We start from the raw sequence: 21,075 nt of genomic DNA, 5'->3' as shown, positions 1-21,075 counted from the left end.
ACGTTTCATGAAGCTACATATTTACTTGCTTTTCTCTTAACTAAAAATGTCACAATCACCATCAGTAAGAACAAATGGAAAGACTGAAAACCTATGGTAAAAACTCTTTCAATTAAATAATACGTGACGTATGATGACTTATTTGTGTTTTTTCCATTATTTTCCCCTCTCAGCAAGTTCCTTCACGTTTCAAATATATATATTTCGTGTTTAGTTTTTTTTTGTGTGTGTATTGTTGACCCCCCTCCCAATTGATTCTAGCAGCAGCGGCAATGCACCTTTTAACCACTAGATGTCACCCGCCAACAACCGAAAGAGAAGAGCATAAGCACTACAGAAGACAACGAAGAAAAAAAGTTGACGCTGGTTACAAGCAGGTGAAACAGTTATATTATTTTTATTGAAAACACTGAACAAGAGCCATTAAGAAAAGTAGCCCGCGAGAGTTAATTGAAATGTCATCTGTATTTACGACACGTGTGGCAGAACATGTTTGCGTAATGTCCTTTTTAAATCAATGGCACGCGCTCTCTGTGTCCGGCTGACGTCCACGTTGTAGTCTGACCATGCAGCGATAATCAGTCATGCTAAGGTGTAACAATGTTTGCTATGCCTGCAACGCTAGATACGCACTTAGCACCGCCCCCCCCCCCACCCCCTCGAGCCCCCAAACAAACATCCTCACATGGGCGCACAGAGGGCGGCGGGGGGGTGGACTACCCGCGGACTATAAAGGTCTCAAAGCCGCAGGGACGCCTGCTGGAGTGTGACAGTCACCGCAGAAGCTCACAACACAGTCCTGAGGTTTCTTCCCAAAAGTGTTGTGGCGCCGTCATGCCGTGGCTGCTCTCGTCCCCGTCCCAGCGACACTGCGAGCGCACCGCCTTCGCCTTCTACTGCGCGGTGCGAGACCAACTTCCGGCATGGCTTCTGGAGGACATGCGCAGCATGGAGGTGTTCCTGTGGGATGACGGCCACCCGCGCGCCTTCTCGCCCGCAGATGCGCTTATGTATGCGCTGGTGCACGACCACCAAGACTACGCTCGCTACCTTCTCGGCAACTTCTCTGTCAAGGCGCTTCACGCGTCCCAGTGCGGAGTGTGCCGAAGTAGCGGCTCGCCACATCTGCATGTGGCGGTACGCTACAACCGGATCGCCATCCTGGGCTTGATGGTGGACACGTTAAAGGACGCAGCGTCTGAAGGATGGCGGCAAGAGTATCTGAACAGCTGCGGGGGCTGCGCGCATGGTGCGGACGCGGGGAAGACGGCGGTGCAATTGGCAGTGGAACTGTCTGGAGCCGACTGTTTGCTGCTGCTGCTGGCGCACGGAGCGCGGCCGCATGCCTTGGATGCGGCACTGCTGCGACTTGCAACTTGTGCTGTGGCTGAGCGGCCCGATGCCAGGCACTGCCTGGACCTGTTGCTGCTTTTTGCGCCGGAACCCGTGGCGCTGCGCCGCCTGCAGGATGAGCCTCAGCGTTGGCAATACCTCCTGGGACGGGAAGTGTTCGGCTGGTTGAGCGGTCTGGCCCCGCCGCCACTTCTGCTCCAGGCCCTCAGGACCTTAGCCCAGTCTGTCCCGGGTCAAATGAGCCAGTTGCCTGCTTTCCTGCAGCCGCACAGTGAACTGAGATTGGACTTTCCCTTACCATGGAAACAAACTGAAACATTATAGTGTGTGTGATGACGTAAAGACTCTTTGTGATGTACATTTTTGAGAGCGATTGTGTAATAAGATGAAGGACGCAACTGTCAGTGGAGACAGCAGCTTTGTGTATTTCAATGTCCATGGATGAGTTTCCAACCAATCAACACATGACTTCTCGTTCCGATACTCGGCTCCGACCCAGAACCTAAAGTGTTCAAGTACGGTAAAATGCAACTTATTCTAAGAGTCCGGTCATGACTGCCGGAAAAAAAGTTTTCTGAATTGTATTTACAATTAGTCAAGTCCGCTGACGTTTGAGTCCGTCTCCACAGGACACGGTTGGTTGACCGTTCAGGCTCTCGGGACTTTCGCGTAGTCCGTCCTGGGTCAAATGTTTATCCCTGCAGCCGCAGCTGAACCGGACAAGACATTCTGTTGCTGTGAAAACAGATGAAAACATGATGTTTGTGATGAAGTAAAATAGCCGTCCTGCTCGATTTAGGACCATGAGTCCATGTACACCTTTTCTGTTTTGATTGTGTAATAAAGTGATGCCGGACTCTGCAGTTTCTGTGTTTAATACGTTCCCGGGTGAGTTTCCAACCAATCGACGCATAAAGACGGCATCATGACTTCTTCCTATCAGTCTGACCCAGAACTTAAAACGTCCAGTAAAGTGCAGCTAAATTCTAAGACCCCAAGTCCACCAGAATCTATTCATGGTCAAGTTTGCTAAAGCATGGTTAATCAAGTGCGCTGACGTCAGAGTAAACAGTATCTACTGTAAGTAGTCCACGAAGGGTACCGGGTGAGATGTTCCCTGTTATCCAATTTTGATTTAAACCAGTGGCACAAGAGTTCATGAGAGTCCTTCCCAATCAGTCCAGGACTTCTGCGTCAGACTACCAAAATCTACCAGGATGCAGTTCAAGGTCAAACAAGTCAGTTGAAGTTGGGTATGTAGTCCAGCAGGGTCGTCCCATCGCAACCCACTGACATCCGTGAGAGTCCAACTCAAAAGTATGGATTACGTCCACTACAATGCTTCGCAGGGGACTTGCTCAGGTGGAATAGTCCCCTCTTCTCCCAAGAGTTCAAACCCAATCCACTGGAGTTCATTCTAGTCCATCAAATAGAGTGTCTGGAATGTCCACAAGAGTTCAAGTGAGTCTACCAAATGGATTCAAGGTCAGTCTTGTTTATTGAAGTCTGTAATTGTTTTACTGTATGTAGTTCACCCCAGATACGAAGATTCCATGATAGTGACCATGATAAGTTATTGGACCCAGTGAAACTACAGTTCACCCAAAGTCCATCAGTTCACTTGTGTCCACCGGTGAGTCAACCAAGTCGTTTTCAGGTCAGTCAAGTCTGTTGAGGTCTCTGTGTTATGTAGTTGTCACAGGGGGGCATCCCAAGGTGGAAGGTTCCGTAATCCCCTCGAGTTCTTGAACCCAGTCGCACTAGACTTCACTTGAGTCCATCAATCCACTGGTGTCTAGAGCTTCAAAGGTTCAAGTCCACCAGAGGGTGAGGTGAGTATGTATATATGTAGTCCACTACAGCAGTGGCTCTCAACCCTGGTCCTCAGGGACCTCTATCCACCCTGTTTTCCAGGAGGGGGGATGCTGGATAGAGGTCCCTGAGGACCGGGTTTGAGACTAGAATACATTAGGGGGTGCTTGCTCAAGAGGAAGAGTTCCTGTTCCCCAAAGAGTTTTTCCACTTAAATCCCTTAAAAACAGAAGAAGTCAGAAGAAGTCATGCTCCTCATATTGTAACTTTACAGTCCTTTGATCAGAGGCCATCTTCAAGCCACGTCTTGGCCTTAAAGTGCATCCTTGTAATGTGAAAGAACATCACACTTTTGCCAGGAAGTGACGTCAGTTGCCAGTTCAGCATCATTCCACGAGAAGGTGTTGGAAAAAAAGAAAAAAAAATATGAAAGTATTTTACACGAGTTCACATGGAACGGCATCAGAGGAGTTCCCACTCGTCGTCAACATCGTCGCCGCCGCCGGCACTTGATCCGAATGGGGCGGGAGGACGGGGTGTTTGTGGGAGGAGCTTAGTCATCCGACGGGCCAGTCCGCCAATCGCAGTCACCGCCCACAGGTCATCGTCTGGAGTGACTGAGGGGACAGAAAGAAAAACTGAAGGAGACCATCTTGGAGGATCCGCGGGTGGAACATTTCCTGTAAATTTCCACGGGAAGCGATTTTTAAAATATTCCAAGTGGGACGGTTACCCTGGGAAACAACAGCTATTAACTAGAAATGGATAATTATGAGCCACCCTTCCATTTTTTTAACTCCTGCTTTATTCAGATACATTTCCATTGATTCCGATGGAGTTTTTCCACCCAAGTAAAGAACCCAAGACAAAACCAATTCACACTTGCTAAGCACCTTATATAAACCCAGTATGAAAGCCTACAGCAAGTGGTACAAAACCAGTCCTACCAGTCAGCCAGTTGGCGTTTCCTGGGATCTTCTTCCAGTAGTCTCCGGCCGGGTTTCTATCCGAGACGCCGTAACGTCTAGCCAAGTCTCCATTGACGCATCGGACCCAAACTGTCCGACAACTGAGAACCAGCTGACTGACAGTCAGACCTGAAGGACAGACGGACAGTTGAGGCAAGGACAAAGACACGTGTACGTAAGTTTGAGTTGAAGACAAACAGACCTGGCACCAGTTCCCAATTTGTCCCAACGGGCATTTCGTCACTGAGCCCCGTCCTGACAAAAACGACGCCTCTGTTGTCCACCGCCCACAGATGACGATCGTTTGGACTCGTCTCAATACTGACGAGCTGGACTCCAACAGGCTGCACGGAACATGACGTCATCGTCACCTGGACAAGTGGTTCTTAGACGTGTGTTACGACGTGTACATGTTACCTGGACAGGTTTTTATGGATATGTAGTTCTAGATGGGTTAAACTGATCACTGGTCCTATGTGCAGTATGTTACCTTGATAGGGGATTGTGGATTTGCAGTTTTGTGTTATCTGGTCAGGTCCTTCTAGATCAGTGGTACCATTAATTGTATGAACGAGTCGGGTGCTTCTGTCAAGTCGTTGCCGATAGCTGGCCAGCTGTTTCTAAATGCGGTCCTTTGATGTATGGATTCTGAACAAGTGCTTCTAGATTTACCACGACCGCAGATCCTACATGTGTGTTACCTGAACAGGAAGTTCTAAAAGAGATTTACTGTGACAGCCCGTCCTAAATATGCATTACCTAGACACTGTAGATGGTTCTAGATTTGAGGTACCCGGTGAGGGGATCTGGACAGGTGGTTTTAGATCTTTGTTATGTGGTCAGGTGGTTCTAGAAGTGTGTAATCTGGCTCTGGTTGGTGCTGGTCAGAATGTTCTAGAAGTATGTTACCTGGTCAGGTGGTTCTATGTGGATCCAAGCCGGAAGCATCATGTTAGGGTTCAGTGGCTGGGTTCCCACCCGGAAGTAGACCAGTCCTCGATTGTCAAGAGCCCAAACATTCTGGCTGCCGCAGCTGATGCTCACCAAACGTACACTTCCTGTCTCAAAGAAATGTCATATTTACTGTACATACAATCTGTGTGCTGTCGAGTTGAAGATGTGAATCTGGAGTTTAAGGATAAGGTGGAACTTCTTGAGCGCAACAAGAGCATCTGGACTTGCAAATTCCAGGTCAGTCTGTTTTGGGGAGAACAGACTCGTATTTCACAGCCGCCCCACTAACCTTTCACGACTTGATACTCACCAATCAGCTCAGGTCAATTTCATTGCTAACAACAACAAATGTCAACTTCACAACACAGCAATCCGGAAGTGGATAGATATGAAAACATTTGTTAGTTTGTAAAAGATGTGTTGGTAAATGTTAGCATGTGCGTTAGCATGCAACAGCCATGATAGCAAAGGTTAGGATGTGTCTGACACATTAGCAAGTAACAAATATTTAAGCCAATGTTAGCATGTAGTAGCACAGAACAGGCATGTTTGTTATCCTACGTTAGCATGTAACTGACACGTTAATATGTAACGTGTTAATGTTAGCTCATAACAGATACATTTGCAAATGTTAGCACATCAGACACTTTAGCAATTGCTAGCACGTACAATCTGTTAGCACAGAACAGTATTGTTATGTAATAGCTTAGCTAAATTTAGCACACAATTGGCATTAGCTAATGTTTTCTAACTAGACAGGGTGTTCACTTAGTTGGTCTAAAAATATGTTTTTTCTGGTGCGCCTTGAGATTTTTCTAATACAAAAGATGTGCCTTGCCTCAATAAACGTTAGGAAACACTAAACTCGATCACGTCAGCCAGCCAGAGACATACTGCATCTGTGTTAGCAAACGTTAGAAGGTAACAGGCGTGTTGGCTCACGACATCAAATATCTTCCAAATATCAGCGGGCTCTGACAGCGAGGGGGCTGAAAGCGGACCCTGCGCCTGCGTCACGGTTACAGTCTTGGGTCGACATAAACAAGCGGCGGGACGTGTGACTTGGAGTCATGCGCTCGCTGATAGTGAGAAGGACCACAACTAAAAACAGACCTGATAGAGCTCGTTACGCAACATTCAGCTGTTGGTGTGACAGGGGGGGGAAGCAGGTGTGCGTGCGTGCGTGTGTGCCCGCATGATTTTTATTGATGTTAAATAAGTTGAAGCAAAGGTGACGAGACATTAAACACGCAGGCAGCACTTTGCCCATTTCTGGCAACAAGTTATGTAAGACATACGCACCAAGCAAACATCAGTCCTGTCTCGTTAGCTGCTAGCGCATGGCAGGAGTGAATCTTACCCAAAAAATAAAAAAGTGTTTCCCTGCCATTTACGACCTTCGAGACGGCGTGAGCAGATTGGGCCGGCGATACGTACCGAGCTGGCTGAGGTCCAGCGGCGTCCAGTGGAGACCGACGGGACAGGACGAAGACAGGGTGCGAATGGACACCCGGCCGTGGCCGTCCAGTCCCCAAAGGGCGTCGTGGCAAGCCGACAGCTGGCTCAGCTCCACCTGACGAGGAGAACGGCGGGAGAACATCAGGAAACCGAAGAAGGGAAGAAAATAATCAGGAAAACAAACGGCGGCGTGAACGCGACTGACCTCCGGCGGTAGCGTGACCGTGGACGGGCGAAGTTCTCCGTCCTGATCCCACACGCAGAACAGATCCTTCTTGCTCTGAGCCAACCACAGGAAGGCACCTGAAACGTACCTGCTGTCAACGTGTGTGTGTGATCATGTGACACAAGCTGATGTGTCGGCGTATGGAGGACCAAAACTGCCAAAATCACATTTAAATTCAAAAAATGAATGTATAAAAATAAAAAGGCATATAAAAAATACAATTCAAAAATTAAATGCAAATAAAAACAGCTATATATACAAGTAAAAAATAAATACAAAAATATAAAATGTGTAAATAAATACAAAATTAATATATAAATAGAATTACATATCAATCAATAAATAAAAAGCCTCTGCTCTCACATTTATTTATGTTGTGCTGCAGATGCTCTGTCAGGACGAAATGTTATTCAAGTGAGGGGGCGGTCCTACGCGTGTCTCGGGTTAGGCTTTGCCGTTGCAAACTGTCCAGTCACTAGTGGACAAGATAGTCGTCCATTGCTGGAGCTCTCCAATGCAAGCCGGCGAGACCTCCTTGATCGCCGACTCGCTCACTTTTGCGACGGCGGAGTCCAACCCAAGACAGGCTTAGGACCGCCCCTTCATTTGAATAACATTTCGGCCTGACAGAGCGTCTGCAGCATGATTTTTTAAATGTATTGCTTGATATTTGATTCTATTTATATATTTATTTTTGTATACATATATATAGTTTTGATTTCCATTCATATTTATTTTTTGTATATTACATTTTTGAATTATAATTTGTATATATATTTTTATATATTTTCACTTTTATTGATGTAGTTTGAATTTTGGCAGATTTGGTCCTCCATATCGGCAGGCGTGGAGGTGCCTCACCGTCTTTGTGGGGCACTGCCGAAGAGGTGATGGAGCTCCACCTGGTGGCCGCCACAGTCCCTCTGGGTACGAGGTTCTGCCAGAAGGTCCCCACCAGGCTGCCGCGGGCCAAGTGCAACTGGTTGCGTCCCGACGCCACCCACACGCCGCCCGCGTTGGCGCTGACCAGGCTGGGCTGCCGTTGCGAGTACTGAGACAGGAAGGCCACCACCCGCTCCACCGGGGCCTTTGTTGCCGTGGCGACGCTTTGCGTGGCGCTCAGGAGCGTCTGGAACAAGCTGCCTTGATCGAACACCACGTAGTCGGAAATGCTGACCTGAGGGACGCCGCGTTGCACATTGTCAGGCACCTGCCTGCGCACGCACGCACGCACGCACGCACACGGTGTACCTGCCACCAGTGGTCATCGTCCCCCTGCGGTCGTTGCGAGGACACTCCCGTCCTGAAGAAGAGTCTTCCGCTGACGTCCAGCGCCCAGGCCGTGCCGCCGTCCCCCAGCGTGACGCACATGAGCTCCACGCCCTGAGCCTCGCTGTCACGTCACGTCACAGCAGACAAAAGACAACACGCCGTTTACATGACGTCACGTTCACTGCGCCGCTAACACGCAAGCGACTACAAGTTAGCCACATGTTAGCTAACAGCCCTAGCAACACAATTTCATACTCTTATTGGCATAAAAGTGGACGAAATATGGTTTCCAATACAAATTTGGTCATATATTTTAGTTCATTGATACAGTAGTTTTATAGTTTTATAGTAAGTAACTCATAGTTATTTGAAGATATATCGTTAAAGAATGATGAAAAATGCAATCATAGATTTGTGTTGAGGTCATTTTCTGCCATTAGGTGGCATTAGTGTTTCATGTTAGACATTGGTGACATAAAAAAAAACAAAAAAATCCTTTTAAAATTCAGAGCAATTAGTATTTGGAAGATGAAGCACCTCGTGGCCATTTTGTTCATTGATTACAACTAGTCACCATTCCTCACAAATACATATATTTTTATCATATTTATGATTGCTAAATTGTGTTATAATGACTGTGTGACGTATGATGAATGAATGTTTTTAAATAATTGATTGCCTCTGGATAGGGCTGCTCGATTATGGGAAAAATAATAATCAAGTTTTTTTGCTACACAAATGTTTAAGCATTAAAAAATATTAAGACCAATTTAAAAAAAATAGAAACACAATTGTGTAAGTTCCTTTTGGACCAAACAGAATTTTAAATATTTTTTTATTTATTTGTTGGCAAAAATTTGAAGTTGGAGTGCTGCTCCTTTTGGATAAAGCAATATTTATTAAATTTGTTATTTTAAAATGTAAAAAAAAAAAGTGCAAATGTATCATGTAAACAACTCAAAGATTAGTATTAATAATCGTTATTTTTTTACAATTATACTGATTTTGTAATTGTGGAGTGTAATCATTGAAACTGTAATTGAATTTCGACGAATTGAACCCCATTGACGAGCAGCGCTGAGGTCGCAGTCCAGATAGTTTTACCTGACGGTGTCGTACTTCCAGGAATCTCCGAGGCTGCAGAAGCTGTCGAGTCCTTCCCTGTAGAACAAAGCGTTGTGCTCGCTCAGGGCCCAGACCACGCCCTCTCGCACGCACACCTGACTGAACACGCACGGGGCGTCCACCTTGACCGAGCGGGCGCACGGACGCTCCACGTTCAGGCCTGGACAGAAAAGTCCGTTATGAGGCAGATGGAGTCCCGCGATGGCGGCCCAGACACCAAATGAGGAAGTTACCCGTCTGCAGGTACAGATCTCCGTTGGTGGCGATGATCCAGGCCGAGTCGTCGCTGAGGGCCACGTAGGCCGTCTGCTTGGCCGCCTTGTACCAGTGGCGCTTGCCCTGCGCCGACACTTTGGCGCACGCGTACGCCGTCATGCTCTTTTGCTCCACTTTCCACAGCAGGTTACCTAGCGGCAGATGCTGCGCTTAGCACAACGCTAACGCGCGCGGCTATCGCTGTGGAGGGCTCACCTGAGGGAGACACCGCCACCTGGTGGATGTTGTCCTCAAAGCGCTGCCAGTGGAGGCTGCTTTGAGGCAGGAGACTGCAGAAGAGTCCGCCTTTGAAGTCCAAACACCACACGTATCTGACACGCACGCACACAAAACATTCCACAAACACACATTTCTACAGTTAGTTAATTATGTTTATTATAGTTTTGGAATTTTCATTATAGTTAGTTTATTTTGTTGCCGAGTTTTGGTTTTTAAATTTTATTTTGTTGCTGAGTTTTGGTTTTTAAATTTTCTTTTGTAGAATTTTCATTATAGTTAGCTTCTATTTTGTTTATTAAATGTATAATTTTTTTAAGAATTGTCATAGGTTTAGTTTGTTAAACTTTATTTTTGGGGAATTCCCATTATAGTTAGTTTTTATTTCGTTGTACATTTTATTGTCCATTTAGAACTGATATAACATTTTCGATTAATTGTGAGGTAACTTTTTAAATCATGCGAATAATTACGATTAACAAATGTAATTGCCTGACATCCCTAAAATAAATAAAATAAAAGTATTTAAAAAAATTAATGTATTGTTCCCTCAAAAAAAAAAGCCATGAGCAACAAAAGTGAATACACCTCTAAGTGAAAATGCCCACAGTGTGAATATTTAGTGTGGCCATCGTTATTTTCCAGCACTGTCTTAGCTGTTTTGGAAATGGCGTTAACCAGAACTCCAAAGGTTGAAACTGGAATCTTCTTCGCCTCCTCCATGACGACATGACGGAGCTGGCGGGCAGTCGAGCCCTTTTGCTCCTCCCCCTTACCAAATTTAACACACCTGATCCCGATTCATGCCTGACAGCTTGTAACTCTAATGAGTCACATGACACTGGGGAGGAAAAATGACAGCTCAATTTCGACATGTTCACTTCGGGGTGTACTCGCTTTTGTTGCCAAGGGATTAGCTATTAATGGCAGTATTGAGTTATTTTGAAGGAACAACATACTGCATTTTCTGTTATATAGACTATGACTATGTTTCATTGTGTCAAAGTTTGTTTGATTTCATTTCTTCAGTTTTGTCCCATGAAAAGATGTCATTAAATATCAGCAGAAATGTGAGCGTGTACTCACTTTTGTGCGATATTGCACACACACACGCACACACCTGTCAGTCACATGAAGACTCAGGATTCCACATCCGGGTCCAGAGTACCCCATCCAGCTCTCAGCCAACTAGAAAGACAAATAGATGGATCTGAGAGCTGCCTTGATTATGGGGCAATTGAGGGTCGCAAGAGTTCCCCTTTGCTACGCGACAATCCCCTTAACCTGTCCACAAGAGGGAGTTCCTCTTGTGGACAGGTGCCTCCATTGGTGCCTTGTGAAATCAAAAGAACGTTTGAGCCTCCTAGCTTAAACGGTTTTCTAGTTATGGTCCTTCAAAGTTCGGGTGCCACGCCCACTTTTCGGATCTGGGAATTGCACACTAAATTTAAATTTGGAGGCTCACATCATTTGTTTTAAGGTAGCTACGGACCTGTAAATTGCTATATCTGTATTCTGGTCCGGTCATTTTCAGTAAAAAGAGGGGGGGGGGGGGATAATAATAATACTTTTTTTAAATACAAATGTCAATCTTGACTTTGTTGCAATGTCTTAAGGAATTGATGCTTTTTGAACAATTTTCCATACTTTTTTTAAAAATTTATCTTAAGACAATATACTTCATAAAAAATAGAAAATAAAATTCATGGAGCTCCCAAGATTATCGACAGGTCTTAAAAAGTTAAATGCACACAAAGATATTAACTTCTTTGTGTGCATTTAACTTTTTAAGAATAGCTCTGTTTTTTCCTAAATTAAAAACAAAAACCTGAAATCTTCAACGTTCACATTTCTCTTTCATTTCAAACAAAAACAAAAGGTTCAAAAGGTTCACAGGGTCAGTAGCATCTCTTATAAAGTTAACTGAACTTTTTAAATAAATACTTCCCTGAGATTAAAATGGTTTTAGATTGACTTTTTAACTCATTCACTCTCGGCTGTTTTACTGGATTTGGCCCACAGAATATTGTGTTCTATTGCTATAAAAACATGGACAAATGAAAAGATCAAAGAGTCTCTTCTTTCATCAGGAAAAAAAAGTATATTTCTATCTGTTTCCGTTTTGCAGCAATTAGCATTAGAATATAGCTAAATTTCATCATTATTCACAAATCTGTTAGAACTGTGGGAAAACGGCTTTTGCAACGTGGCCCTGGTTGATCTCTTATACTTTGCTGCCACCTGTTGTTGTAATAACTACCATTGCTTTAAGCGACCTCTTCAGGTCAGAGGCTGCAGCAAAGCCTTCTGTATGCTCTAGAATAAAAAAATTATAATAATTAAAACGTATAAATGCGTCTTTGGGACACCTTAAAACATTTAAAATAGAACGTATTTGTACGTTTTTGGGGAGCAAATGAGTTAATTGGCCATCAGATAGCGGTATTCATCAAAATGCCCAATAATGGCAGCGACCGATAATCGTCTATTCCTAGTTTTAAGTACTACTAATTGTGTTTCTGGCAGTAAAAACAAGCCCACATAATTCAAAACGGATTCAAACAAGGATAATATCACGGCAAAACGGCTCACCTGCTCAGCTTTACGTCCAGGTCCGTCCCGCACGTCCGGCTGACAAACTTCATCAACTGAAAGACTTTTGCCGGCGCTGCCGTGTTCCACGTCGGCCACACGAGGCAGACTGTGGCGGTAGATGTCGCTCTCCTCGTCATCGCTGGACACGCTCAGCGTCTTGCCAACAAGTCCGCAATCTCTGGTCTGGTCCGTCACAGCAGCAGGTGGCACACGATCGTCCTGCTGCACATTGGAATGCTAATTTGTTCAAGCAAGTGTGGTAAACGTCAAAGCCCGTGCTGAGGACATCGATGGGACAGGACGTCCGCATATTGCATGGGTTAAAGCAAAAATGGTTTTTATGTTTAAATTGACTTGCGGTCAATAAACACAACTTTTGCACGCCGGTAGGGCGCACACTGATTCTTTTTAAATAATAATCATAATCGGGCATTAATCAGGGATGAAAAATATGACAAGTGTATGACCGATGGATAGATTGCTAGCTCAAGGTCTTGCTAGCTCAGGAGCTAGCTAGCTTGATAGTTGGCTGGCTAGCTCGCCGGACAGACGGCCAGACAGACAGACTGGATGGATGGTGAGTTGATTATTTATTCATCACATGAGGAAAGTCATATGGCCTGCTGCTTCTCTACGGAGAAGTTACACACAGCATGAAATTGAAGACCTCACCCAGATATTAAAATTCTAAAATTTTCCAAGATTTTTTATTGTGGTATTTCCAAAATAATCAATTCAACGCGTGAAAAGCAAGGTCAGTTTAGTGACGGGACCATAAACGGCAAACTTGTTTATGGGGTGCAGCCCCGTCCGTCTCATTTCCAAAATGAGGGAAATCCGTCGCCGCGACGGAGAACTTGAACCCCTGGCATATCGTTTACCTGGTCGGCCTCCGCTGGCATCACAGGACCGAGGACGCGGTCGTCCTGCTCGTCTTCTGGCTGCTGCTCCCGTCCGTCGCGCTGCATGTAGGAGAAAGTGCACTCCAGCAGCACGTCCACATTCGGGGTCAGGGGCTCCGCCTCCTTCTCCGAGGGGGGCAGGCTGCAGGGGAGAAGCTGGCGTAAGATCCTTCTCGCGTCAACGGGAAGTGGAGGCCGCCGCCGTTCCATTACACACCTGCAATCGTCCTCCTCGCCACTTCTGTCCCTGATCTCCATTGGTGAGTCCTGCTTTGGAAGTCGCAGCCCCGGGTGGGACGCTCCGCTGCCACCGTCGCTGCAGCTGCCGTCTTGGACTACAAACATGGATTCCGAGCAGCTGCTCTCAGACAGACGATTCCCACCGCCGCTGTCTGCCAAAGGAAAGCAAAGAGTCACGAGCACCTTTCACACATCCAAACTGGATTTTTCCTGCTTTTACTGAACATGAATATCGGCTACAAATATCGGTTATCGGCCGCCTTGATTACTAATAATCGTCATCGGTCCTCCAAAAAACATCTCTACTGTTATCATCTAATTATCTGAATGCGAAAAGCCGCAGTGGCAGTCTGGACACAGAGCAGGTCGATAATTACCCGCTTTCTGTGACCACCGTGTGAAAGAGGCTAAGAAGTCACTTGGCCTTTTCACAGTGGCCACGCATCTAATTATGCGAATGTGTGCAGCCGCAACGGTCGTGGGAGCCTGCGCAACAAATGGCAGCAAGTTCACTTGTCCCAGTGGATGTGCTCGCCTTGTCGTTGCCTCTTCTTCTTCTTCACCTTGACGGCCTTCACCACCAGCTCCTGCCACACCTCCTCCTGCCCCAGGGAGGCACCGTAGCGGCGGGAGCCGGCATCGCTGGAGGCGTTTCCATGGAGACTGTCCCAGGAAGTGATGGAGCTGCTGCGACTTTGCGAGCGACTGCTCAGGATGTTGGCGCCCTGACGAAAAGATGACAGCACAGGACACTTCATTAGGTACAGCAAAATATCGGTGTCATCGTTTTATTTTCCAAATTGTCTTTGGCTTTGGAATTTAGCTTTCATATCGCTATTATTATTATTTTATTTTTTTCTTCTAGGTGAGAAGAACATTTGCTGAGGCATAAAAATTTGCCACATTTCTACTCTATCCAAAATTGTTTTTGTTTTCAGTGCATTATTTGAGATGCGTCAGTGGCAAAAGTATTCGAGTAGATGCTTCATTTACAAGAATAAATATAATAAATAAATATGATATCAATGTCGCTGCCTGTTCCTAATATTTTGACCCTCCGGCGTATGAGTCTACTTGGTTGTTAAAAATAATCAAGTCATCATCACCTCATCCTTCTCCTGCGCTTCCTCAGCTTCCTCCTCAGCGCGCCGCTCATTGCTCTTGCCGGCCCCGCCCTCCACGATGATGGCCATGGTCCTGATTGGTTGAGCCATCTCCACCCAACCCGTCGGCGCGAAGACGTTGGCTTGCGGCGTCAACGGCGAAGACAGACGCACGGGGTAGTGCGACGGCGAATGGGAGACGCCCTCCGGACCGTCCGACAGTCGGATGAGGTCTCGGTCTCCCTTCAGGATGAAGATCTCGTTGTCGCAGCAGGACAGCGACACGATGTCCCCGCTGCTCTCCAACGCGCCAACCAGCACCTGAACGCACCGGCAGGAGCGTGTGAGTACTTTGGCCGCCGGCGGAAGACGGGAATGTTGACACCTGGTTGACGCAGTCCAGCACGTAGACGCTGTATTCGTTCCAGCTGAGGATCCAACCCTCCTTGAGGAAGCAGCTGAGCAGACCCAGCTGGCGCTCGGACGGACGGTACGCGCCCGCCGGGCAAGGACGGGGGAATAACTCAAAGTGGGGAATCTGTCAGGCAAACCAGGAGAGTCAACAGTGGCCCAACGGCACTGGCAGAAGAAGTATTATTATCAGAAGTAAAGAAGTACCAGTAGCAGGAAGAGTAGCATTAGCATTAGCATTCGCAGTAGCGGTACCAGTATCAATATCAGTAGAACTACACATTGCAGTACATAGTAAGAAGTAGTATCTGTATCAATATACACAAAGTATCAGTAGTAGTGAAGTACCAATATCAGTCAATTTTACTCTAACTGAGTCAAATTTACACTTGAAAGAGTAAAATATTCAGAATAAACTGTACTCAAAGGATTTTTAGTGCGTATGACAGAATTTGCCTATCCCATGGAAGTGAATTTTGCAAGGAGATGCGGTGATTTTAATTAAAACATTTAAGAAAAAGTGACACTAGGGTTGAGGAACGGACTCGCCACCTTTAGCTTGGGAAACTGCCACTCTACCACCTGAGCTATGCCACGCCTACTATTTGCTTATATCCAAAGGAGACCAAAAGGAGTTACCAAGCTGACACGAGCGATATACTAACACACAGCAGGAGCTGCATGGCTCAGGGAGTAGATCGGCTGTCTCCCAAGCTGAAGTTGTGGGTTTGTTCCTCAACCCTTGAGTGACTTTTTTTCTTACTCTCTTACACTTTGTAAAGTTGACTGTTTAGAGTCAAATTTACTCTACAGAATTTACTGTGTATATGTCCTATCAGTATCGGCACGAGTCGCTAAAGCAAAAGTAATTAAGTATCAGCACAGGTGGCAAATCCAGGTCCAGAAAGTAAAAACCCTGCCACAGTTTGGCTTTAGCCCCTGATGCTAGCTAGCTCCCTAGCAGGTAAACGAGCGCGGGTGAATGTAAAGTGCTTTGGGCACCATATGGTGTAGTTGAAGCGCTATATAAATGCAGTCCATTTACTATGGAAGCTAGCTAGGGAGCTAGCTAGCTAGCTAGCACCTGGGGCTAAAGCCAAACTGTGGCAGGGTTTTTCTTTTTTGGACCTGGATTTGCCATCTCTGAGTATCAGTACAGTGGTACCAGTGTCAATTTCAGCAAGAAGTATCAGTACCTGTACCAGTAACAGCAGCACGAGCTGAAGCCGTAGCAGTAGTGTTAGCGAAAAAAAGTACCAGTAGCAATAGCAGTAACAAAAATTGGAATCATCACTATTGAGTCAAATGTCCTTTTCGAGCCTGATACCGGTACCGGTAGAGGGTGTAGCAAGTACTCACCTGAGCGTTGAAGACGGCTTTGAGCAGTCTGGTGTCCACCACGTGACCCGAGACGTCGGACCTCCAGAGTCGGAGTCCCGGTCGGGCCGCGAAGACTTGGAGGTCGCTCTGCTTGCAAAGGGCCGGCAGGAAGCAGGCTCCGAACCTGCCGCTACTGTCGCGCCAGCACGCACGCACGCACGCACGTCAAGACGCGCGCTGCCCTTTTTGACGTAGCGCGTCGCACGCGACTCTCACCTCTTTCTGGGTTTGGCGCCGAGCTGCTGGACCTGCTGCGTGTGCGTGCAGTACAGTAGCGAGCGTTGCTGCGTGGACACCAGCAGGACCTGCTGACTGTAGTCCAGCTGCACTACGCCCACGGCCTCCGACAACAGGAGCAGCGGTGTGCACGTACCCTGGAAGCACAAACGGGCATTGAGACGGTCAGGCTGGTGTGGAAAAAGCCCCAAAACGTTTCATCGGTTTTAAAGCTATCATAAACAGGTGGCAATATCAACCCAGAAATCATGAGCACTTACGTCATGCTAAAAACATTTGCTGACGCGCGACACTTAGATTGATGAAAATGGCGTCAGTGCTCGCCATCCACATCATAAGTCTCGTGACATCGACAGCAAGTCTTTCATACTTGACACAACAACTGTCACGACATCACCGCCCCAAACTCTTTCTCAAAGGTCAAGAAGAGAATGACGCAAATTCACGCAACGCCAGGTGAAGCTTTGCTTTGTAACCGTTGTCAAGGCGGCAGAAGAACCGCCAGTCATGCCATAAATAAAATGAGCTGATTCAGTAATTTGCGTGGAAATTAATCTGCTCGTCCTTCCTTTTCTATCTGAGCGGGGGTCCCTTCTGCGTAGAAGCATCACAGCAATTCATTTTGACATTACAAGCTTATTCAAATACATCTGACCTGACTATTTATTGGCCAATGAAACAGCCAGACTCAATCTTGAAAGGACAAAATGCCGCACGGCTTCTCATTTCGAAAGACAAATCCAACAGTCTCTTGATGATGTCAATGGCTTGATTCAGTTATTGAAAGTCATTGTTATGCCACCAAATAATCTGTTATTCACTTTAGGTTCATTTACTTCATAACTTTGATTTTATTTTAATTATTTTTTTTATTGATTATTTTTTATATTTATTGTAATTTATTTATTTTAATTTGAATAACTTTTATTTAATTCAGTCACTGCTAGCCCAGTTAAAATAGATTTTTGACGTCTATAGCCGTTAATGGCAGTGAATGAGTTTAAAAAAAAAGATTATTAAAAATGAGGGGCGTCGGGCGATTAACATTTTTAATTGTAATTAATTGCATGACTTCACTAGTTAACTCACAATTAATCACAAATTTTATATCTGTTCTAAATGTACCCCAAAAAAATTCTAGGTTTTCATACTCTTGTTAACAAAAGTGGAAAAAAATGTCTAACTAATAGAAATAGTTTAAATTATTATTTTTAAATCTATAGCCGTTAAAGGCAGTGAACGAGTTAACAGCATCTGTTCGAAAACTTTTGCTCCCCTCACCTCTGCCACCTGGGGTCAGCATGGCGGAATTGCGGTATCACCTGATCGAGGTCCAGAGCGGAGAAGACTACGCGTCCTTTGTCGTCCCCGGAGAACAGCTTCATGCCGTTGGTGCTCCACGCCAAAGACGTGACCGTTCCTTTGTGGAAGCCCACCACGTCAAAGCGCCGCAGCTGAAAAGCGTGCATGACACTTCAACAAAAACACAATTACACTCAGAGAAAAATAAAGTCACATAGTTAATTGTCCAATGCCAACACGCAAACGCAATGGCATTCAAACGGTGGCAGGTGCGTGCTGACTCCCACTTGAATTTGACTGGTAATTTTGAGTTGTAGGACGGTGTGAAAACTTGTGCAAACAGTTGTTTTTTTTTCAGTTGCAGAGGTCCGCCAAATTTTGAAATCCCAACTAGTATGGAAGTACACTTGTGTCATCACATTCTGAATTTGAAATCCTAACACTGGATTTTTTTTTTCCAATCAAAATATTGAACGAGCACTTTTCACTACAAAACGTCAATTTCGGGTCAGCCAGGCCAAAGCAGTCGAGTCTCGCAGCAACCAATCATGTTAAACTCCATGACTGCGCCACTGATTGCTTTGGCCTGGCAAATGACGAGGAAGTGAAGTTTATTTATTTTTTTATTTCCGTCCCTATGTTCTGATAGTACATGCTTTCAAATTGGCAGTGTAGAAAATGTACAAGCAGAAACTGATTTTGATTCAGTTACTGGTTTGGCCCTGGACAATATTTCTTGTTCAAGTGCTGAAATGACAATAATTTGAACAATTTTCAATTAAACAAGGTCTCTAAACGACTAATCGATGATCAAAATCATTATCGACTAATTTGATAATCGATGAGTTGCTGATTAATCTACTATTATGAAAAGGTCAATTCTGTAGCTTGAGGTGAAGCCGCTCACCTGCTTGTTGCGACCCGGCAACGGCGACACCAGCTGGAAGATGGCCACTCGGCCCGACGCCGTTCCCGCGGCGACCAGGTCGTCAAAGCAGCTCAGCAGCTTGACGGCGGTGATGGCGTCGCATTTTCCCTAAACACGCATTCTCGTTAAAAAAAAAAGATCGGAGAGCGAGAAAAGACAATGAGAAGAAAACGAGCGCCACCTCCAGGCTGTACTTGTTCATGTGCGCCAGGTGGCGGCAGTAGAGGTACAACATGCCGATGCTGCTGCCCACCGCCACAAAGTCGCGGCTGCTGTCCACCGCCGTCAGGTAGACCACCACCGAGCGGAAACCGCGCTGAACCTGCACATACATTATTATAGTGACGTTCTTTTCTACTTAATTAAGGTTTTCGGTTGCCCATCAAACTATTGCATTAATGATTGTAAATATTAATACACCAGGGGCGTCCAAACTCTTTCCTCCGAGGGCCGCATACAGAAAAATCAAAGAATGCAAGAACTACATTTGACTTTCGTCCAACTTTATTCAACACACTAAAAACTTCTAAAGGTGAAACGTTTGGGATTTTTCATGATTTTGTGATGACAATAGATCTGCCCTTGCCCTGAGCAGTTTCCACAATCAAAGCAAAAGTCATCGGTAATGAGATGATAAATCCGATTATTATCATTTTGAAAGCAGTGTTTACTTAAGGACCGAAATTAATCATTAATGTGATATGTTCACAAATCAGACCTAATTTTGCTTCTGAACCTGAAATATCTTCTTTCATTTAATTACAAAGAGAAATGTCACGATATTAGTTATAAATAGTTTATTTGCGTATCTAGAAAAGCTCTAAAAGTCAAAATTCTTAGTTGGGTGCGTCACACCCATGTGGGCGTCACAATTCCTCCACTTTTTCAATGCCTGCACCCAAAAGGGTGCGAATAGTGAGGTCTACTGTATGCCCCTCTGCTCATTGCCTGATAGAGTAAATAACTGTACATTGATAGATATTTTTACTTTGGCTGGGATGGCGTTCAGCAGGTGCTGCAGTGGGCCGAATTCCCTCAAGACGGACGGCTGGCTCGCCATGTTTCTGATCTGCAGAGGAAGAACAATTTAATTTCTTGTCCAAAAGGGATATTTGCAAGTGTTCAATAAACGCCAGCAGGCATTTTGGGAATTGAGTACAATGTCACTACAACAATGATGCCAACACTACTGGAAAGTTGGTTGTTGCCAATCAAATGTAAGACAAAGACAATGGAAAGCAGAATAAAATTGACCAAGCACACACATACACAACACACACACAGACGGCGTTGTTGTGTTGAACTGGCCAGCCCGAGATATGCTAAGCTAACAGCCAAGCATTAGCACGTCAGCATAACATTATTAGGACCGGGACAAAATGGCACACTCACAGTCTAATGTCGTGTGGAACAAGTCGCTCGGCTTCGCGTCCAGATGTTATTCATCCCAGCAGCAGCTGGATGGTACAGAGGCGACATCGCCCTGTCAGTCTGGCAGACGTCATATTGATGTCGTCATCAAAACGCGCCCACCTCCTGCTCCCCACCATTTGATTTGTGACGTCATTTTGCTGCCTCGTTGTCTTCTTTTTATTTCTATTTTTCAGTCTAAATTCATTCGAATTTCAAAATTTAAGCCCACGAATCAACATTTTAAACGTGTCATGTGTTTTTTCGTGCAATTATTTTCATATTCCACCGAGATGAAATTACCTCGAAAGAATTGAATGGGGACGAATGAGAAACCCGGAAAGTGGATTTAGCGACTCAGAAAATTAATGGACTATATGCCACTGAGGAGGCGGGACTTCCAAGTTCCGGGTTTTCACCCACCAACTTTGTTTCCGTTTCCGATTTGAGAAGTATGGGCCGCGTCCCAATACTTGCGCTTCCGCCTTTGTGCCCCTCTGTTTCCCATTCCATTCGACGGGTGCGAGGCTGCGAGTGTGTAGTGTCCTAAGCATTTCAGATAGCAGAAAAGCCCTCCCGATGAGCGGGAGCACGCTGTTGGGGGGCGTAGGGGTGCGAGTGTTGGAACGCAGTGGCCGCAAACGGCGCTGATGTGTAAAACCCGGAAGTCGGAACTCTGTGGCATCTACCCCATAAAGAGGTTGCTAACGTGTAGGTAGGTTTCAAAAACATTCACATTATTACTCAAGAAGAAATATACATGTTATCAACTTAAGCTTTTTGCTTAAGTAGAAATATCAAAATAAGAAATCATTAAAAAAATTACTTCTTTTTTTTAACATGGGTCTTTGCTGTAATTTAATTTGATAAAAAAATACCCAAATAATACTCTGATTTGATTTCAAAT

General features: G+C 45.4%; 2 protein-coding genes across 3 annotated transcripts; one reads left to right on the top strand and one right to left on the bottom strand.

The window, feature by feature from the left end:
- The first annotated feature begins 334 nt into the window (after window positions 1-334).
- Window positions 335-2,216, top strand: ankrd9 (ankyrin repeat domain 9). Its single transcript, XM_086094897.1, has one exon. The coding sequence runs from the start codon at window positions 601-603 to the stop codon at window positions 1,675-1,677; it is 1,077 nt and encodes a 358-aa protein (XP_085951023.1). The 5' UTR covers window positions 335-600; the 3' UTR covers window positions 1,678-2,216.
- tecpr2 (tectonin beta-propeller repeat containing 2) lies at window positions 2,213-20,261 on the bottom strand. Of its 2 annotated transcripts, XM_086094896.1 has the most exons (25): window positions 20,151-20,261; window positions 19,747-19,827; window positions 18,940-19,080; window positions 18,738-18,866; window positions 17,851-17,982; window positions 16,508-16,665; window positions 16,271-16,424; window positions 14,886-15,038; window positions 14,504-14,821; window positions 13,933-14,122; window positions 13,375-13,549; window positions 13,137-13,299; window positions 12,253-12,477; window positions 10,781-10,848; window positions 9,640-9,755; window positions 9,402-9,575; window positions 9,148-9,328; window positions 8,023-8,164; window positions 7,633-7,948; window positions 6,751-6,848; window positions 6,525-6,660; window positions 5,043-5,191; window positions 4,336-4,477; window positions 4,113-4,262; window positions 2,213-3,782 (listed from the first exon to the last, which is right to left on the bottom strand). In XM_086094896.1, exons 2-25 carry the CDS (start codon window positions 19,816-19,818, stop codon window positions 3,628-3,630), a joined length of 3,837 nt encoding a protein of 1,278 aa, XP_085951022.1. In that variant the 5' UTR covers window positions 19,819-19,827; window positions 20,151-20,261; the 3' UTR covers window positions 2,213-3,627. The 2 variants fall into 2 exon arrangements, with proteins under 2 accessions (XP_085951022.1, XP_085951021.1); XM_086094895.1 differs by having other exon boundaries at window positions 13,137-13,549.
- Between the last annotated feature and the right edge of the window lie 814 nt (window positions 20,262-21,075).

The sequence above is a fragment of the Leptonotus elevatus genome, chromosome 14 (assembly GCF_054856555.1).
Source record: "Leptonotus elevatus isolate MCC_2025b chromosome 14, RoL_Lele_1.0, whole genome shotgun sequence".
In the NCBI taxonomy this organism is placed as follows: domain Eukaryota; kingdom Metazoa; phylum Chordata; class Actinopteri; order Syngnathiformes; family Syngnathidae; genus Leptonotus; species Leptonotus elevatus.
This window is presented reverse-complemented; position numbering and strand designations above follow the sequence as displayed.